The sequence below is a fragment of the Notolabrus celidotus genome, chromosome 7, assembly GCF_009762535.1.
Source record: "Notolabrus celidotus isolate fNotCel1 chromosome 7, fNotCel1.pri, whole genome shotgun sequence".
Classification (NCBI taxonomy): domain Eukaryota; kingdom Metazoa; phylum Chordata; class Actinopteri; order Labriformes; family Labridae; genus Notolabrus; species Notolabrus celidotus.
Window position 1 is genome coordinate 4,101,259 of NC_048278.1, and position 19,817 is coordinate 4,121,075.

Sequence of the window (19,817 nt, forward strand, 5' to 3'; positions counted from 1 at the left end):
TGCTGGCTCAGCTCGCTCTGTCTGTCTTTCTTTCTTTCTTCACAGTCCAGATATCTTTTAGAGACATAATAATAATAATTAAAGCCGCAAGCGGCGATGAACGGGCCCTCGCACACACGCCGCCTACGCCAGCCGCCGCCACAGGTGGTGCAAATGTTCCAAGTTTTTGGCAGATTGCCAAGAAAACCTCAAAACTTGACAGTGTGCCACGCCGACAATTTTAGTCTGAACAAAATTCCTTTAACAATAATTTAATCATCACTATGTCTGCTATAGAATGTGCCTTGTTTGGACTGAATCAGAGAAAAGCTCTAGGAGAAATTAGCAAAAGTATGCACCCTCGCACGGACCCATTTTGGCCCCATTTTTCATGTTCAAAGCTAGGTGGCGCTCTTCCTGTTGAGTATCAAATATGGGTGCAAGAGGCTTTTTTGTGCGTCCTGATGCCATAAATATGTGTAGGACTTTTCATGCATGTAGCTCAAAAAAACTCTATGTGTAGCATGTTATTTTTTACCTCTAGGGGGCGCTACAGAATTTTTTTTGCAAGACCTATAATAACTTGCAATTTTCACCAGACCCGAGTGTGCAAAAATATCTGCGCTTTCATTCACGTTCAGGGGTCCAAAAATGCGTTTAAGTGGCGGAAGAAAGAACAAACCTTAGGGTTACAATAGGGCCTTCGCCACCAGCGGTGCTCGGGCCCTAATAATATTCATGGAAAGAGTAGAGTAGTACATTTTGGGATGCACCCTCCATACCAGTAGGTGGCGGAAAAACACCAATTTGTTGTTCGTCAGCCGCAGATACAGTGTAGAAGAAGAACTGCTGCTCCGGAGGTGCTACGGTCCATAGTAGACGCCGGCGTTTCTTTCTCACTGTCTTAATCTTCAGTTTTGAGAAGCCACGAGGCTCAAGAGCGACGGCAACAAAACGACACCACTACCCAGAGCGCATTGAGGTGTAAACAACGAGGATCTACAAGTGCATTTATTTTTAAAGTTTGCTTAAAGTGTAGAACTCTTCTGTTTTAAACCCAACATGTCTGATTCTGCTCCTCGTTTGCACCTCGTGCAATAACCTCCACCTTTAACTGAGACTCATTTCAGCCAATGAGAGTGAGTGAAAGTTTTAATGGATGAAAACATGGGGATGTTTGTGCTCATTAATACAATGCAGGATGTCAGTACACTGATTTCACCTTTGAACCCTCATGTTGAGTCTGAAGGAGAGAAGTGATGGAGGTGATCAGCACCACGAGTTCATAAAAAGGTCAGAGGTTAAAAAATAAATTAATGTCATGGTTAAAACACAGGATGACATCACGCGTGTAAAAAGGAGGTAAAAACATCGTCAGTGACTCGTCATTCTTCAACATCTGTGGTCCCTGTTTGGCAAAAGGAGGAGCAGTTCACTCTCTGTGCTACGACACGTCAGGGATCACACACCTCATCACGGAGTAAAAGGAAGAGGAGGACGAGGTCCAAGGTGTGTTAAAGGTAGCAGCTGAGGTGAGAGGAAGAGTTAAATAAGCTAACAGCTAACGTCATCAGTTCATTAAGGATGGTTTTAGTGAAGAAGACTTCGTCCTCCTGTGCAAATCTGGAGGAAGATTCAGAGCCAGCTCTGACGTCAGAGTCAGACCCTCTGTGAGTCTTGTGCAGCGTCTCCCCTGACATTAGAGCAGCTCTCCTGCTCAGTGCAGGTAGCTAGTGTTGTGCTGGAAGGAGGCCATGTGGACCCGGTTGCGGAGCCTCTGGACCTCCAGGTCCTGGAAGTGATCGTCCTCGTCGTTCTGGATGATGATCTTCTGAAGTTCGCCGATCTCGAGCTCCATCCTGGATCGCAGCTCTCGCTTCATCTTCAGCAGAGCCTGTGGAGGAAAGAAGGATGAATGACAGTGAGGATCAGAGGTACGGAGGAAGATTCATGTTCTTACTCTTTGATTTAGAAAAGTTCAGTGACTTTGTCAAAAATCGTCTTTGAATCAGAGCAGCTCTGCCTGGTTTTACAATGAGAGGCTTAGACTGGGAGGACCAAAACCTGGTTTATACTTCTGTGTTGACCTCACGGCGTAGCTGCTGATGCCGACACGAGCTCTACATACTTGTAGCCCTTCACACTTGAGGGCAGTGTAGTCTCTCTGATGCTTTGGTTGCCTGTTTTCTGTCCCACTATGATGTCTGCTTGTTTTTTCACTCACAACGTATTCATTTACAGCCGTACATTAAATCTCCTCCAACGTCTCCTCACTTTTCTCCCCTGTAATCATTGCTCAAATTTAACGTATCAAACTCCGGGAAGAGCAAGAAGAAAACAGGACAGGAAACAGGCGACCCGACTTTCAGAGAGACCACACTGCCCTCTAGTGTTTCGGAGGAGTACTGCAGAGCGACACGGACACATCGACGCACAAGTATGTGGAGCTTTCAGCTGCTGCTGCGTAGGGTCAACGCAGATGTATAAACCAGGCCTAGTTGCAGCATCAGATTTGCAGCATCAGATATTTCTAACAGCTGCGAGACAAACGTTTACCTTCTCCTGCGCTCTCTTCCGGACCTGGATGTCCTGCCGCTCTTCTGCAAGTTTTTCAGCTAGAAGTGAAAACTGGAGAGAGAGAACGCTTTCAGCACACGCAGAATATCTGAGAAGAAGAAGTTGCAGTGTGTGTGTGTGTGTGTGTGTGTGTGTGTGTGTGTGTGTGTGTGTGTGTGTGTGTGTGTGTGTGTGTGTGTGTGTGTGTGTGTGTGTGTGTGTGTGTCTGACCTGGTCTTTGTAGTAGTTCTCCAGGGATTTGATGTGGTCCTGGTGTCGTCTCTGATGCTCCAGCCGTTGCTCTCTGGCGTACGCTCTCTGCTCTCTCAGCCGTTCTTTCTGAAGCTCCAAACCTTCATCAAACAGCTGACGAAACATCTGCACACACAAACGCACACACACCTCAGTCATCATGCCACCTTTAAAAGACTGTCTACGCTCCATATCTGATCTCCGGCACCCACCCTCTCCTCCTTGGTGCGAGCCCTCATCAGGCGGGCCCGGTGCTGGACGTGATAGTCGTTGTGGTATTTCTTGGCCCGGGCCACCTGCTGCCTCTGCTCCCTCAGTCTGTTCTGGGTCGACTTCTGCTGCTGGATGCGATCTTTGAAGTCCCTCTGGAAGAGAAGCATTAAGACTCATGAGTACTACAAACCCCCCCTGCAGTGAGACAGCTGAAGGGTCTAAACGTGGATCATCTGAAGGTTCACGTGGAGCAGCTCACCAGGCGCTTGTTGTGGTCCTGGTCTTTACGGACGATCTCCACCAGCAGGTCGTGTTTTCTCTGAGCGTCCTCCACCTAGCAGACAAGCAGACGTTTAATCACCTGACTTCGTCCACCTACTGTATAAAGTCAGACACCATCATATGTAGAAGTCCTGACCTGGGTGGAGAGTTTGTTGCGACGCGGGCCCCGAGAGGAGGACATGCCGTGGAGTCGGTCCACCTGCTGCATCTGTTGCTCCCACATCCTCCCCAGGGCTCGAGGGCTGATATGAAGGTGGGGCAACTCCTCCAGGAGCACCGGGAGGAGCTCGTTCTCCTTCACGGTCACTGGAGACAGACAGAGAGGACACGGACATTCAGAATACTTCCTCTTCTTATACTCTGCATGAGAAAACGTGAGTTTAGTAATATCTACTGCACTGCTTTCCTGCATATGTACTTTAATCCCTGCACTGGCTCCCCATCACCTATAGAATCCAGTTTAAAGTCCTCACACTTACTTACAGATCCCTACATGGTCAGACTCCAGAATAACAGTCAGAACTCATTCACCCCTACCAGCCACCTCTCCCACTCAGGTCCAACATGTTACACCTTCCATCTGTTCCACAAACACACCTCAGCAGTGACAGAGCCTTCCAGACGGTAGCCCCTAGACTCTGGAAAGCTCTGCCAATATCCTTGGCTCTGCAGAATCTGCAGATGTTTTTAAGTCTTTATTAAAAACTCACTTATTCAGGAAAGCTTTTAGTTGATTTTCACAGAAGTTTTAATGCTTTTATGGATCTTTGTAAAGCACTTCGTATTTATCTACTCTGTGTTATTGATATTTTTAGCCTTAGTTTCATTTTCAACTGTTATCCTTACCCTTTTCAAATGTATTTATTTTAACTATTTGTATTCTTAATTTTGATTCTTTAACTTATTTTAACTACACAAATTTTATAAAAATAATACCAAAGTTTTATATAGCGCTTTTAAATAACTCAAAGACGCTTTACAAATAAATAAATAAATACAAATAAAGACATACAAGACAAGCAGACGACAAGGGAAGAGGTGGAAAAATTAATGTGAGGGGAATGCCTGTTTGAAAAGGTAAGTTTTTAACTGTTTCTTAAATGAAAGGAGGGAGTCAGAAGCACGGATGTGTGGGGGGAGAGAGTTCCAGAGGGTGGGGGCGGCTATGGCAAAGGCCCGGTCCCCCAAGGTACGGTGCTTGGATTTAGTGATGGGAGTGAGGAGGTTGGAGTCAGAGGATCGGAGACGGCGGGAGGGGTGGTAGTACCGGAGAAGGTCAGTGAGGTATGGGGGGGCCAGGTTATTGAGGGATTTGTACGTGGTGAGCAGGATCTTGAAATGGATGCGCTGTTTTACGGGGAGCCAGTGGAGCTGTTGAAGGACAGGGGTGATGTGGTCTCTGGAGCGGGAGTAGGTGAGTAGCCGGGCAGCAGAGTTCTGTACGTATTGTAGTTTTTGTAGATGGGAGGAGGGAAGACCATACAGGAGGCTATTGCAGTAGTCGAGTCGTGAGGATATAAAAGCATGAATTAGGGTTTCAGCAGCGGATTTGGAGAGAGTGGGATGGAGGCGGGCGATGTTGCGGAGGTGTGCATTAGTCTCTATTTTATTTTATTTTAATCTAAATTGTTATTATTATTATTATTATTACTATTATTATTATTATTATTATTATTATTTTCCCCTAATATGTCTTATTGCCGTTGTTTTATTTCCGCTTCTTTCTTGTTTTCAGTCGCTGTAAAGCACTTTGGGTTGCATTTGATTTGTATGAAAGGTGCTTTCTAAATAAAGCTTGATTGATTGATTTGTGACTTTTGTCTGTGAAAAGTGCTCTATAAATAAAGTTTACTTTACTTACTAGTTTAAAAGGGAAATATGTTTCAGTCACAGCTTTGCGTTAACAAATCCAAACAGAGCTACAACACAATAATTATAAGTGTTAATTTAACAAAAGCAAAGCAAAGCAAAGACCTGTAAAATATTGCTTCATATATATCTAGGATGAGGTAGGCCAAACTCTCCCTGATTTATGTCTGCTTAATATGAAGGGAAATATGTAACCTCTCATAAACACGTGGCATGTTTGAAGCTTGAATCTATTTTACATTTCAGATATTTTCTTAGAGAATAAAAAATAAAGTAAAGTAAAAACCCTCCAAACTTATTAAGAACCAGTCCGGATTCTGTCCACCTGCCAGAGCCCGTTTTAAGCAATCCAGCATCCCTCTCCTCGGGTACTTCGATTTGAGCTCTGCTGCTCTGCTGTGTTCAAGTCTGCGCGCGCATCCTCCAGCTGCGCACGCATCCTCCGCACTACCTAACCACCTAACCCGAAAACATGGTCCGTTGCTGCAAGTTCCCTAACTGCACTAACAAAGATAAAAGCTACAGTCCGTGCAGCTTCCACAGACTCCCGCTCTCTGACCCGAAGAGGCGCCGCCTGTGGCTGCTGGCTCTGCAGATAGACCCCGCGACCCCCCTGCAGAAGCTCCGGGTCGCGGACTTCCGCGTCTGCAGCGACCACTTCGACAAGAGTGACTTTCAACAGGGCGGAAAAAACACAGCCACCTACCTCATATATACAGCTGTGCCCAGAGAAATCAAACCCGAGGTGAGGCCTGCTCTGTGAACCACTCTGTGTTTACTGCATCAGAGCTAACAGCTGACTGCCTGTGTGAACACGTGGGTTAGTGACTGTTCACAGGGGGGCAGTAACAGGCTTCATACTCACACAAGGAAAACACAGAGCAGTGTGGGTGTGTGTGTGGGTGGGTGTGTGGTAAACACAACGTGACTCTCTAACAGGGCAGTGATTGTTCGTCCTCCAAACACAGAGTAGTTCAGGTCATGGGAGTGTAAGCCTTTAAAGAGGGAAACATTTCAGATTGTAAAAGTGAAGCCACGTCTTTAGTTATCTGTTTTCAAGTATTAGGAGCCCGCAAACTTTAGCAAACCCGGTCCTGCTTCTTCCACCTAAGAAACAGCTAAAATTAAATCCCTGGTCTCACACACACAGAGTTAGAGATGCTGGTTCATGCTCGACTTTTGTAATTTCTCTCTTCACCGACTACAATTAAAACGCTGCTGCAAGACTGTGGACCAGGTCCAGCAAAACAACCCACATCACCCCCATCCTATTCTCCTTACACTGTCTGCCAATCAAATCCAGAGTACAGTTTAAGATCCTCATATTAACATATAAACCTCTCCATCATCAAGCATCCTCATATATCTCCGAACAGCTCCATCCTTACATCCCCAGTAGACCCCTCAGATCCTCAGACCAGGGTCTGCTTGCTGTGGTGACCGTGCCTTTAGCTCGTGGCTCCGACTCTGTGGAGCAATCTTCTGCCTCAAGTGTGCTGATTCCACTGAGACTTTTAAAAAGCATCTTAAGACACACTTGTTTGTCATGGCTTTTGACCATCTTATGTGATTTATTGTTATGTTGTCTGCTCCCTTTATTGTCTTATTTATTACATGTTGTCTTGTCGATATTGAAACTCTGTGAAGCAGTTTGTGACTACGCTCTGTGAAAGGTGCAATACTAAATAAACTTGACTTACTTCTTTCAGAGGGAAATTATCTCTTATCAGGGTGGCTGATGTGGGAAAAATGTAATTTTACTATATTTTGATGGCAGGATCACAATCTGGACTTTATCACACGTATTATTCATGTTGTTTTTTAGACTTGTTTAGCACCACATATTTATTTTTCTGCACCGTTTCATCAATTTGATGATGTCTCTTCATCTTTTGTCTCTTTAATATTAAGGTGGCATATCAAGCCCTGAAATCTGTCTTAAAATGGTCTGGTGTGTGGCTTAAGTAAGCTGAACTTGTGTACAGTGATGGCACCACGTGAGAAACATGTTCTTCCTCTTCTGTATGAGTGTGAAATGAGGTGTGTGTTTTTGTGTGTGTTTCACAGTTGGAAGATAACTGGGAAGTGACGGGCAAACCTGCACAGGTTAGAAGCACAGGTGAGTGAGTGATGTGTGGTTCATTAATAACACTGTTTGAAGTGTTAAAGTCTCATTGCGTTTACAGCAGTTTGTTAAAAAGGCATTCAATCCATGGACCAGCTTTATTTCTGCACAGTCGTGTTTTTGTGCTGTCAGTTGTTTTGATATTTTTACCACGCTGATATAAATTCACAGGCATTCAAGTCCCAGAGACCGGCACTACCAGGCAGAGGTAAGTCAGCATATCTTTGCATCCATAGTTCTCCCGTGTGGATGATGCCACCTCTCACGGTGCGACACACAACCTGTGCAGCTTTTTAATTTCTAAACTCCATTTGTTTTCCTCACAGCAGACCGCCCCTGCAGCACATCGTGGACGAGGAAGCCATCCTGCAGCTGATGAAAACGTGCCCCATGTGCAACAGAAAGTGCCGCAGCAACAAATACGTGCGTGGTCCTTACTTCACCGTCTACCAGAGCTGCTATTTCTGCCATTACCAACGCAGGTGGGGGAGCCAGCCCGGAGCAGCAAACCTCAAAGTTCAGAAGCCGATCGAGAAGAAAGTGAAGCCCAAGAAGAACGTGTGTGAGAAAACAAAGGCTCAGTCATCGCAGATTAAGAAGAAGAAGACGGTTTCAGAATCTTCAGAGTCTCATGATCGAGCCTGAGGAGGATTCAGTTCGTATGTTTTGGTGGTTTTTAACTTTTCAGTGGAGAGTACTGTTCAGTGGCGTCAGCCCAAAGTGAGAACAGTCTTATTAGGAGCCTCAATCAGGAAGCACTACTTACAGTAACATCTCAATAACTCAGAGGATTGTGAAAGAGTTTAAAAGTTCAACTTTCGGTCAGTTTTAGGGAAGTTAAAATTAAATATATTCAAGAAGTGTCAAGTGTTTTTCTATTTTAATTGAGAAGCATATCTCAAAATATAAGAATATTAAATATCTCTTGAGTAAATCACGCCCACAGCGCCATAACTACCACCACATGTTTGATATCACTGAGCTTTGATTGGCCTCAGATATTAAACTTTACATTTCAAAAATATAATAAAAATGAACACAATGCTCTAATGTGCTGAGATGCTCCTGTATACGCAGATATATCAACATAGGAACCAGATGTGCATGAGTCTTACATGATGCCGCCTTCCTGTTGGCCTCGTGTCGTCTTCGCCCCGGTGAGGTTTGTGCGATACGTCGAGACCTCTGCGTGGTCTTCGTCCTGGCTGGAGATGGTCTGGAGGTTTGGGAGACGTCGCTCAGTAAGGCGTCTCTGTACTGCTGCTCCTACACATGGACACGAAAACAAAGCAGGAGGACATCCGATGTTTGAAGTTTGGACCAACAGATACTCATTTTATTTTATGATGAGAGCGGTTTACTGAAGACACTTTTCTGGAGGACACAAAGCTTCTGACTTACGGCTTCCTGAGCTTTGAAGCGTGCCTTGTCCAGATCTGCCCGTTCTTTGTCTTCATATCTTTTCAGCTCCTTCTCGTACGCCTTATTCTGCAGGTACTGAAAGAGAGTTTCATTTACTTTACATGGACGTGACATGAAAGATAGAAACAAAAACAAAAGGAACCTTTATTTTTCTAAGATGGGAATCATTTGTGCCAGAACACTACTGACAAAGATGTTGATGCATCTTGATTTTGTATTTGCTTGTTGAAAATGTTTCAACCTTTAATAAAAGGAAACCTGTCCCTTTGCCAGCACCTGTCCTTGAGTCTTATTTAAGGAATATTCAGCAAAGTCAGAGAAATCTAAACACACTTTAAGAACATCATCACATGTACCTCTGATACATCAAGTTTTTTTGTTATATTCTGTACCTTGCTGTGTTTTCTGTGAGGCGGTCTGTGTTGTGTCTCTTTCCGCCTCGTCTGATTGGACACCGTGAGGTTTGTTTGTCTCCCGTCATCCAGGCTCAGAGCCTCTGCCATCGCTTCTTCTAGCTGCCCCTGCAGTGACGGACCAACGCGTGGAGGAGACGGGGGCAAGGAGCTCGCCTGGTGGTCCGGAGTCTCCGATACTGAAAACAGTCAGAGTCAGTTCAGTTCCTGTGATGTGTGGATTAAAACACAAAGACTTTATTGATCTGGAGCTTCACTTTGATAGAATCTGTACCTGTGACGCTGTCTCCGTGGTCTTCTTCTCTGACTTCACTCGACTCTCCGCTTTCACTCAGGACTCGTTTAAGCATCTACAGGAGGGAGACGTCACACACTGTTAGAAGCATCTCAGGTGTGCAGTGAAGATCTTTTAATGGACTTGAATGCACAGCAGTTACACTGGACTTATAGAAGTGTATGTACTGATACTGGAGGTGGGCAATATAGCCTCAAAAGTAGCAAAAACTATATATAGGAGAATATTTTAGGTCACTTTTATTTATTACAAACAACAACAAGGTGTAATGGTGTGTATTATAAAGAACAAGGCTTATAGTATTCAGGTTATATGTTGAATTTTGAAGAAACCGACTCAACTTCTTCATAAAATAGTGATGAAAAGAAATTGTACTTATACATTTGTATTATTATTATTATATTTATATTTAATTTAATTATTTTTATTATTCTTTATTTTTATTATATTTTAATTATATTTTAATTTATTTATTTTAAAATCATTATTTTATTCATTTATTTAATATTATTAATATATATTAATTATTATTATTATTATTATTATTATTATTATTATTATTATTATTATTATTATTATTATTATGGTATTGTACTGATACTATTATATTTATTATAATTTTTATTTATTTGGTATTTTAAGTTTGTTGTTAGTTAGTGCTTTCATTACAGTCCTCCAAGGCTTATTTTTCTAAAACTAAACCCTGACTGAGAGACAAGTGAGTCATTTTATTTTGAAACTTTCAGGATCCATGTTAAGTTCCTGCTGCTGAAAACATCACATTTCCTGATGTGGCTGTTTCATAATAAATGCACTGCAAAAACAAAATAAGAGAGGACTGTCCTTCAGAAGAATTGTCGGAAATAGTGTGATCATCATCGGAAGTTACTTTCAGCTGTTTTCAATAACTTAACAGTTTACGGTCGCACCTTTAACTAGGAGTCCAGTCACAGCCCGATTCTGCTTCTTTTAACCATCATCAGCTCAAGACGAGCTAGTCTTCAGTTCAAGCAGGTAAAAGCGTTATAATGGATATATTCGTCCCTGCTGTGCTCGTGTCGAGACAAACTGAGTTGAGCCTTTCCAACACATAGCCGATGTAATACTGAGAGGTGTATCCTGATGTAAGCAATGAAAACTGCACCAGAACATAAAGAGTAAATAAACATAATGCATCCCATCCTGCAAACACAAACTCTCACCTGATCGAGTTCCTGAAGTCGATGAGACAGTTTCTCAGAAATGTGATGCAGCTCCTCTTCTGCTTTCTTGTTCCTCTGTCTTCGATTCACCAGAGGATCCTCCAAGCCCTCGACCTCTGACCTGCTGCAGAGAAAGCATCACCACACTGACCTCACGCTGCATGAACGAGGACTCTTTATCCCTTTACACATTTCACTGGAGCTCCCCTCTCTTACCTGTGCCCTGTCGTTTCTCTGTGACCTCTCCGTCTGTCCAGCTGTGTCGCTGTGTAGTTCAGATCTTCCTCGTCCTCCTCCTCTTCGGTATCGGGAGGAGAAGGTGTTGTGGCGGCCATCTCGTCCTGCAGGGTGAGGAAGAGCACATCTGGCTGGGTGTGGAACAAAACCCTCCTGGGACCCCCGTTGGTCGGCTGAGAGCAGACAAAAGGAGAAGGAGTGAGTTTGCACTACAGGAAATGAGACTACAGTTTCCTAAAACATACACGGGGCATGGTAAAGGACACAACAGATTCTAAAACAGACGGATTAACTTCTGCATGATCATTTGATTCATCCCCATCACATTTCAGATCTTATTTTACCATAAAACTAAAGATTTATCTGTTCAATAAATCACTTCAGACAGCCTGTGCATGAAGTGAAGCAACAAAAGATGTCTTCAATTATTTTTTTTGATTACATCATTTTTTTTCTAGATGAATTTCAGACACAGAAATTGGGCTTCCTCGATATATGCATATGGGATTTAAATCTGACTCTCAGCTGGCTGTGCTGTTTACACGAGTGACCGGACACAGCACAGCATACGATCCAAACACGCCCACACAGGTTGGAGGCCTGACAGTACAAACTGTAAGTGAAGGCTTGTTTTTGGTCTCACCTCGAGCGCCTCTGCTTCTGTTTCTGTCTCGGCTCGTTGCTGACTGGACGGAGGGATCTCGCTTGCAGCTGAAAATTGAGCAGAACACGATCGTCAGGATTGAATTACACCTCAATCTGCACCAAGCGGCAACCTCCAGTCTCAAAATATGAAGCCCATGCACAATCGTTATAAACTGCAATACATCGAAAATCCGCTTGAGGCTGGCTGTAGAAACACCAGAAACCACATAGACATGAATGGGAGAAAGACGATCTTTGCAGCATTAATAAACATGTTTACAGCCTGGTTCAAAAAAACGGCTTGGCCCTACAAAGCTAATCTCTCTAACGGCACACACTGTACAGGGGTGAATTTTTTTCTAACATGACGGTTCAGAAGATATTAAGATTACCAGTTTTTGCCCAAATAAGGACATGACTGACGTGACTCCCGGTCAAGGACACACAGCTATTGGCTAGGAGGCTCACACTACGTCACACTCTGCCTGGTTGAGTTCCGCATTTCCAACATGGCTGCCGCCGTCGATTGGCTTCAAAACAGCTCTCAGGAACAGACGGGTGACGTCACAGATACTACGTCCATATTTTATACAGTCTATGATCTGCACACAGGGTTTAGTCTCAAGAATCGCTTCCATCAAGTGCAATCAAGCTTTAGATTTTTAAAAACTACTGTGCATTTATTATACTCACCAGGAGGAGGAGACTGCTGTCCGTTTGTAGTGGCCGTCTCAGCTGCAGGAGGGGATGTCTGTGTGAGAAGAAAAACAGTAGATATGGGATTCAATGAAAACTGGGCTTTGGGTGTCTGCTGATACAGAGTACCGTCTCTTTAGCAGAAAGGTTTACTGCTTGATCTCCACTGGCTCTTTGCTGCACGTTGAACTCATTGTTTTTGTTTTGCATGATGTTTGATTAGAGATACGTAACATTTTGCAAAACTACCACCATCCCTCGAAACATTAGTTTTGCAGATATCGCATCAAACCGTACAAGCTGCCATGCAGCGAGCGTGAAAGACACCCAAACTGATTAGCCTTTGTTGTTAGCTCCCTCCATGCTGCTCTGTCTCTTCTGAGAATGCCTTTGACGGATTAAACATTTTGCATATTCCTTCACACTCCATGCAAATAACAAGTACGTGACTGAAACAGTCTTTATGATGAGGTTACCTCGCTGGTGACAGGAGCTGTGTCCTCTCTTGCTTGCTCGCTGATGGCAGCAGCTGCAGGAGGCTGGCTCAGTGAGGGTGGGTCTGCATCAGGTCTGTGGGGGGTGTCCCTCTGATAGGGTGGCTGTAGAGCGATGGCTGAGTGCAGGGGTTCAGTCAGCGGAGGATCCAGAGGACCAGAGGAGGGGACTGTGTCTGAGGTTTGAGGAGAAACAGCTGGTCAGAGAAATGAAAGCAAGGCTGCACGGTGGTGCAGGGGTGCATATTCTCCCTGTGCATGCAACAATAAACGAGCCAAACATTAAATGTGTTTTTGGTTTGCAGCAACAGGTTGGATGAGAAGAACAAGAGGGTTGAAATCAGCAGAAGCAATCATGCATTTAGACAGAGCGTGTCTTCAGGAAACTAAATCAGTGCTGAGTTTGTGTTTTACCTTCCTGTTTGTCGGTGAACGTGCGTGCTGAGGCTCCCAGTCCAATGAGCTCACTTGTTGATCCCTTGTCCTCGGGGCTCCCGGAGTGGAGGCTATGTTCGCTCGTATGGACAGCAGACCTAAATCAAACATTTACATTTTAGTACATTTGATGTAGCTCCTGTGAATTAATTCATTTAAAATCCATGCACGAGGAATACCTTGTATAAAGTATTCCTCCTGCTCCAGTGTCAAAGTCTGTGTATTAAAGACGTGAGCTTTAGATCTGACTGCAGAGTTGCTGCTCAAAGACTTGATTTCAGTCATGTTAGACTTTTATAGTTTCATTTTGGTGATAACGACAACGCTGTTCAGGTCAGGTGAGCCAGCTGATCAAGCACAGTGATATCACGGTCAGTAAACCATGCGGTGGTAGTTTTGGCACTGTGGGCAGGAGCCAAGTCCTGCAGGGAAAGGAAATCCCCTTGCAGCTTGTCAGCAGATGAAGCATGAAGTGCTCTAGAATCTCCTGGTATACTCTGTGCGGACTCAGGACACAGAGGACCAACACCAGGAGATGACAAGTCGCTGCAAAGCTCTTTAGGTTGCATTTGACTTGTATGAAAGGTGCTCCATAAATAAAGATTGATTGATCGACTGATTGAAATATGTCACACTGAGCAGCAGAGAAGATGTCAAACAGCTGCCTCTCTGCCTGTTAGCGTTTGTAACACATGTAGGTCTCGACTTAGCATGTTGTTGTGTCAACAGGACGTCCAGCCCGGATCTGCTGACGGTAAAAACACACAAAGCTGGAACAAACCTGTCTGAGTGTTTTTCTTTGGAGAATCCAAAGTAAACTGAAAGATGTTTAAAGATGTTGTCTGTTTGTAGCTCACATATCTCTGTCAGTGTGTGCAACGTATGCTAACTTTCATTTGTAATATCTGCAGATTGTTTTAAAATCATGACACCAACGGGAGCCGACTAGTAAGAATGTGACTTCAGAAGCAAAACACGAAAATGTTATCAGAACTTGTTGTTGTGTCCTTGACTTTGGAATGACCTCCCTGAGGAGATAAGGCTCGCAGAGTCAGTGACATCCTTTAAATCTCTTCTTAAAACCCATTTTTACAGACTTGCTTTAATGTGACTTTATCTTTCTAACCGCTTTCACTTCTATTCTATTATTGTTTTTAGTTTTTAATCCAACTAATTAATTTTCTTAAATTGTATTTGATATTTGATTGCATTATCTATTGTTTATTGTATTATCATTATTATTATTTTCATTTATTATTTGAATGTTCCTAATTTATCCTTTTCACTTTTCCTAATTTTCCCAATGTGATGCTGTCCTCTTTTTCTGAAAATACATTTTATTGTCCTTTTAATGCTTTTATTTACTTATCCATTTTAGTTTATTTATTTATATTATTTATTTATCTTTGAAAACCCTCTCATCAATTATGTACTGGTCTATTGTCCCACCACTTCATTCTGTCTGTCTAAATGTTTATTTTGTTATTTGAACCATGCTTGGTTTGTCAATGCACTTTGTAAACATTTGTTGATTTTTTTTAAAGGTGCTAGATAAATAAAAGTTATTATTATTATTATTATTATTATAATTATACGCCCAGGGTAAACCACGATGAGAGCTCAGCGACAAACCCAGACCTTTTATTAGTCAGCTGACTTTTAAAAACCTGAATGTCTTGTTACAAGCAACCTGCATCACCGAGGTTAAAACCTCTCTCTGCTGCGTCAGGGTCAGTGCACGCTCATATAAGAGGGGGCATCATCAGACACTTCTTCCACACCGCTCGGTATATCAGTTGAGATGAAACAATGGGAAGTGTGGCGAGTATATAAAGGTTTTAGTGGTAGGAGTTAGCACCTGTGCAGAGAAATCCTGCAGAATATTTAGTTCGACTTTGTGGATTCATTGATAAGAATAAACGGTGGAACTCTATCAACATGATTGCATGGCATACATCTGTGTTTTTTTCTGCAGAGCCAGTTTCTGTTCAACGTACTCGACAGGATCTAAGGATGATGAAACATGAAAATGTAATCTAATGTATTCAAACATGCCGAGAATTTATTCCTCCTTTATGTGCGAACGATCAGAAGAAAGTGGAGGGGAGAGAGCAGATAAGCAATAAGGGAATTAAATGATATTGATTGAAAAGCTTCACGATACTGAAAACTCTGACTACATGATTATAAATGTATCTCAATCTCTAAGGAATACACAGTAAAACATAAACAGCGCTAAAGGTTAGTTATTACTTCAAGGTTACGAGCTCTTACTCTCCACTTGAGGATGCGGGCGCTCTCTCAGGTTCAGCCTCTTTCTGTTCTCCTCCATCCCCGCTTGTTGGTTCCTTGGTCCCATCGGGAGCGTCCTCGTTAAGACTGTCGTTGAGCTCTTCTGAAAAACAACAAGAACTTAAACTGATGGAGACAAAGAAGGAGAAACTCTATGAAGAAGCAACAAAATTTCGACATTTGGTGACCTCAGAGGAAGTGAAAGAGGAACAAATGCTCAGCAGAGTTCTTACAAGAAGAACCAAACCTAAAACACAACGTTCAGAGAGTCTGAGAAACAACTGAGGGAACCTTAACAATAACACAATAACTGCTGTTTATCAGGCCTTTACAGACCCACATCTCTATGAGCTGAGTCACAATTATCAGCTGCTAATTGATATTTGGCAGACGTCTGACAGAGACTCTACAAACACAAAGGCATGCTCAGTCCTGTCAAATGAAGGGGGCGAACTGGTCCCCATGAAGTCTGCACCAGCTGCTCTGTAATCGGACTAATGACACTTATTCATGCCGAAAGACACACGAGGCAACCCGACCTCAAAAGACGCTAACGGCTGCATTCAAAGACGATAACAAAGCACTGACTCGAAAACAGCTCCTCTACCTACCACCGTCTTGTGACTCCTCGCTGATCTCCTCTTTGAGGTATTCCAGGAGGCCGTCGAAGATTTCCAAGAGGTTCTTTATCGCCTCTCTGTCGCCTCGGACGATGTTCTCTCCTGCAGAAAAAAACAGCAGCCATGATGAGTATCACACTGCTGCAGAAAATACTCCATCCCTGAGGGAAATACGACATTTTTTTGGTCACGCCACCCAAAATAAACTTCACAGTCCAATCTTCATTTCACTTTGATCCAAGAAAGAATTATGTGCAGCCTCCTCGTCCTGGCTCTGCCTACCCTGCCTTCTTTCTAACGTATCTCTACAGGCTCTAGAGGCAGGTAGCATCAGTCACTACCTGGAGGTTGCATGTACGGAGCCTGGGTCCACTGTATGGGTCGTGTTATTAAATTGGGGTGTTCTGCTGGTGGATATGATGGACAGTGGGAGCTGGCATGGAGAGGGGTTGCCCTTAGATGCCAGAGCTAACAGTTTAGCCTCTCTGAGGTGTCGTAGGCTGAACTTAAGGAAACATCAGTGAAGAGAGGAGCACACGTGATAACCCCAGTGATGTGCTGGCTCTCCCTCTCCATCTATTCTTTATATCTCAGGGTTTATGGGACCCGAGGAGCCATGTGGTCAGCTACTAAAGTCATTAGTAGAGGGTGCAGTGTGGTGGGTTTCTCACCCTTTCTTAAAGCACAGGTACTTTGTGTTTAACTCAGCAGGGCGTCTGTTTGTTACCTGTGATGTGTGAGAGGCTGATCTGAAGGTAATCCAAAGACAGGGAATCAATCACAGACTGAACATTATGAAAGTCATCCTCTTGACTGCACGGCGCTGCGATGTAATCTGTAAAGAAGAAATCATATATCAGTGACACTCAAAGAAACATGCGTACAGGCTCCCTGGAACACGTTAGCTTAAGCTCAACAGTCTCGTGGTGGCGTGTTTGATGGTCTTAGGGAACATTAGCAGCTGCTAAGCACACTCAGGAGATCATACTGTAAACTTAAACCTGAGGCATGTAAACAAAGTATTTTAATCCATCTGAAGAAGCTTTCAAAAAAGAAGCTTGTCAATGGTTGTTTTCATCTTCAGAGTGTTTGCTTTATGAATGAGTCAAATGCTTACTGTAACGATCAGGAGATAAATGAGTCATCGGTTTCTTGATCAGACCGATACTTCAAAAGTTCACAGGTAAGAGTTTTGTTTCTTGCATCAAATAAACATTTGTTTAGGTATTAATGGGACAGGAAGAGTTCAAGCAAGAGACAGACAGACAGAGGAGAGAGAGGGAAAGACAGGCAGAAACCTCCAGCAGGACCAGACTCATTTTAGACACACATCTGCTGAGACCATTTTGGAGAGAGGGATAGAGGGAGATGAAGAGAGAGAGAGAGATGATAGTGATGAGATACAGTATGCATGCTCGTACCTGGAACTTTCTCCCCCAAGATGCTCTCATACAGAGCGATGAAAGCGCTTCCATCACAGTCGGCGAGTTTCCTCAGCCGCAGGTTTATGTGACACTTGCTGAGTAAGTCATTAGCAACATCGACCCAATCTGTGAGGACAGAAATAACAACAGTTATAGTCTGACATTTATATCTGTTTGTACAAATATAGAGTAGGGACGGGCATTTCCCTGCAGACATGAGGAGAGAGGACTGTGCAGAGTTATTGTAAATATGGTATACATATGGATATGATCTAGATATTCCACTTTTACCAATACAGTTTGCATTTAACCTCTTTTTTTGTTTATTCTTACGTAGAATTTCCTCCAAGAAATGTTGCAGGTGCATTTTCTACAGTTCTGAATCTCACAGAGTTATTTGTATCGCTATCATGCCATAATTTACGTTTATTGTTATTTAATGGCAAAAAATGAACAGCTTTCAGATACCCTACAACCACAGCCTGAAAAGTTGGGTCACATTACAGCTAAAAAAATTAGAACAATTTCATTTAACCCCCCTGTTACCCTCAAATATATAAACATATTCTATCCTTGGGGTCAATTTGAACCCAGCAATTTACACCTCCAGAAACGGATTTATGTGTCAGGTACTTTATGTTCCTTTGTTGACTATCTAAAAAGTGCTTTAAATAAAATATATTTCAAGCAGAAACATAATCTAAAGCATTCAGAAGGACTGCTGTGAGTCTGTAATGCTCTCGTCAGCCCTGCCTTGTTTCTATGTTATCAAAACGTATGACACAGGACTCATCATTGAATGTCTTTAGAGACATGGTGGCTGGAAATATTATATCTCTCCTTAGTTATAGTGACCTCAATATCATCCAAAACAACCAAAACAGATGTGTAAAATGTTGATGCTTCTTATGTTATATACAGCTAAAACAGCCTTGGGTTTTACAGGAAATTGGAATATATCAATATTTTAATGTGACGTTCTCCCAGTTGTCCCCATTAAATTAGGAAAAGTCATGACATATGAAGCAAAAATGATGTTAGTCATTAATTTAGAGACGTTAAACATTGAATGGGGTCCAATTGACCCCAAGGATAATAGGAGGGTTAAAGGTGAGATAATAGTCGAATAGTCGATTATGTAATTATTATTAATCGATTATTCGAAAATCAGGAACTAGTTCTGAATCTTCATTTTGATGAATGAGGATATTTTCTGAGTAAAGCAGACCTCTGTGGAGCTTGTTTGAAGACAGTTTTCACACATTTAGAGCTACATTTAATAACTTTAAATCACCTTTACTCACAGACTGTGTTCCCTTCATTCTTAAGAGATAATAACTCACCTGTCCGAGGTAAACTTCGTGTCTCAAAGAGAGGATTCATGTTTAGCTTCTTTCTCTCACACTACCTCAAGTACTGAACAGGTAACAGAGAACAAACCCAGCTTCGAGGGAAAGTTTCAAACAAACATCAGAAAATAAAAAACAGAGAAATGACGAGCTGGACTCTGACTTCACCGGCTGAGTTCACTCAAAAGAACTAGCTAACGATGCTAACTCGGTTTGTTCGCCCACAACAACACATATCATTTTACATTAAGCTCTAACCCTGACTTGACATGTATGTGTTAGATATAACTCCATGTTTAGGAGGTATCAGGCTCTGTGACAGCAGGAGAGGAACAAACGTCAGGCAGCTCGCTAACATTAGCTGAAGTAAGCGTACGTGTCGTTAGCTCTCCCCGGACAGGGCGCAGGGACTCCGGGCAGACTCTGGCAGACTCTTACCCCTCTCGCCCTCCTGGGTCCCCATGGAACTCGACGACAGGCAGCTCGAGCCCCGAATCCACCGACCAGCCGCTGAGGAGTCCTGTAAGCCCCACACAGGAGGGTTAGTTTGGGTGTTGTTATGGGTTTCAGTAACAGGGTCGGCTGTCTTTTCAAACTGAAGTCTTGTCTGATTGGACGATACAACGCTCTTTGTTTCCGGAAGTTACCTTTGCTGTGCGCACACCGACCCCTAGTGGTCGCTGCATGTAACGCAGGCCACGACGGTATTCACTGTACTGAAGTGTGTTTTGGATGTAAGGGACTGATTTAATCAACCATAATGAAAAAAACATCTGAGTTAGTGAACCAAGTAAAAACTGAGGATGATGTAAGAGGAATAATTTCATTTTAAAGTACAATTTTTCTGTTTATCAAAGTGTAAAATGTTGATTTTGTGCAGTAAAGACGACATGAATCATACAGCAGCAGGCCGTATACGGCAGAGATCCAGAGGAACCTACAAGACAAGGGAGCTCAGGGACTCCAGAAAGGTCTATGGTTAGTAACTTTAATGAGACAGGAAGAGTTAAAGTAAGA

General features: G+C 43.0%; 2 protein-coding genes across 5 annotated transcripts; one reads left to right on the forward strand and one right to left on the reverse strand.

Moving 5' to 3' along the window:
- Window positions 1–1,113: 1,113 nt before the first annotated feature.
- LOC117815775 (centrosomal protein of 95 kDa-like) lies at window positions 1,114–19,428 on the reverse strand. Of its 3 annotated transcripts, none has more exons than XM_034687690.1 (21): window positions 19,239–19,428; window positions 17,449–17,577; window positions 16,755–16,862; window positions 16,019–16,129; window positions 15,390–15,507; window positions 13,095–13,213; window positions 12,663–12,856; window positions 12,184–12,241; window positions 11,489–11,556; window positions 10,825–11,018; window positions 10,609–10,732; window positions 9,386–9,461; window positions 9,091–9,290; window positions 8,678–8,773; window positions 8,392–8,542; window positions 3,419–3,588; window positions 3,260–3,334; window positions 3,000–3,152; window positions 2,767–2,913; window positions 2,536–2,607; window positions 1,114–1,873 (listed from the first exon to the last, which is right to left on the reverse strand). In XM_034687690.1, the coding sequence occupies exons 1-21, from the start codon at window positions 19,261–19,263 to the stop codon at window positions 1,697–1,699; spliced, it is 2,565 nt and encodes an 854-aa protein (XP_034543581.1). In that variant the 5' UTR covers window positions 19,264–19,428; the 3' UTR covers window positions 1,114–1,696. The 3 variants fall into 3 exon arrangements, with proteins under 3 accessions (XP_034543581.1, XP_034543582.1, XP_034543580.1); XM_034687691.1 differs by having other exon boundaries at window positions 10,609–10,729; window positions 15,390–15,510; XM_034687689.1 differs by having other exon boundaries at window positions 15,390–15,510; window positions 19,239–19,427.
- zgc:158320 (uncharacterized protein LOC780837 homolog) lies at window positions 5,541–8,970 on the forward strand. 2 transcript variants are annotated; one of them, XM_034687692.1, is made up of 4 exons: window positions 5,541–5,896; window positions 7,219–7,270; window positions 7,448–7,484; window positions 7,603–8,970. In XM_034687692.1, the coding sequence occupies exons 1-4, from the start codon at window positions 5,624–5,626 to the stop codon at window positions 7,919–7,921; spliced, it is 681 nt and encodes a 226-aa protein (XP_034543583.1). In that variant the 5' UTR covers window positions 5,541–5,623; the 3' UTR covers window positions 7,922–8,970. The 2 variants fall into 2 exon arrangements, with proteins under 2 accessions (XP_034543583.1, XP_034543584.1); XM_034687693.1 differs by having other exon boundaries at window positions 7,606–8,970.
- Window positions 19,429–19,817: the final 389 nt, after the last annotated feature.

Excerpts from the sequence above, each read along its gene's own strand:
- LOC117815775 (XM_034687689.1), bottom strand. The coding sequence starts at position 19,263 with ATGGGGACCCAGGAGGGCGAGAGGG. Across the intron at positions 16,130-16,754 it reads CAGCCTCTCACACATCACAG|GAGAGAACATCGTCCGAGGC; the intron begins GTAACAAACAGA and ends TTTTTTCTGCAG. Across the intron at positions 9,291-9,385 it reads CCACGGAGACAGCGTCACAG|TATCGGAGACTCCGGACCAC; the intron begins GTACAGATTCTA and ends GACTGTTTTCAG.
- zgc:158320 (XM_034687692.1), top strand. The coding sequence starts at position 5,624 with ATGGTCCGTTGCTGCAAGTTCCCTAACTGCACTAACAAAGATAAAAGC. Across the intron at positions 7,271-7,447 it reads TGCACAGGTTAGAAGCACAG|GCATTCAAGTCCCAGAGACC; the intron begins GTGAGTGAGTGA and ends ATAAATTCACAG. Across the intron at positions 7,485-7,602 it reads ACCGGCACTACCAGGCAGAG|CAGACCGCCCCTGCAGCACA; the intron begins GTAAGTCAGCAT and ends TTTTCCTCACAG.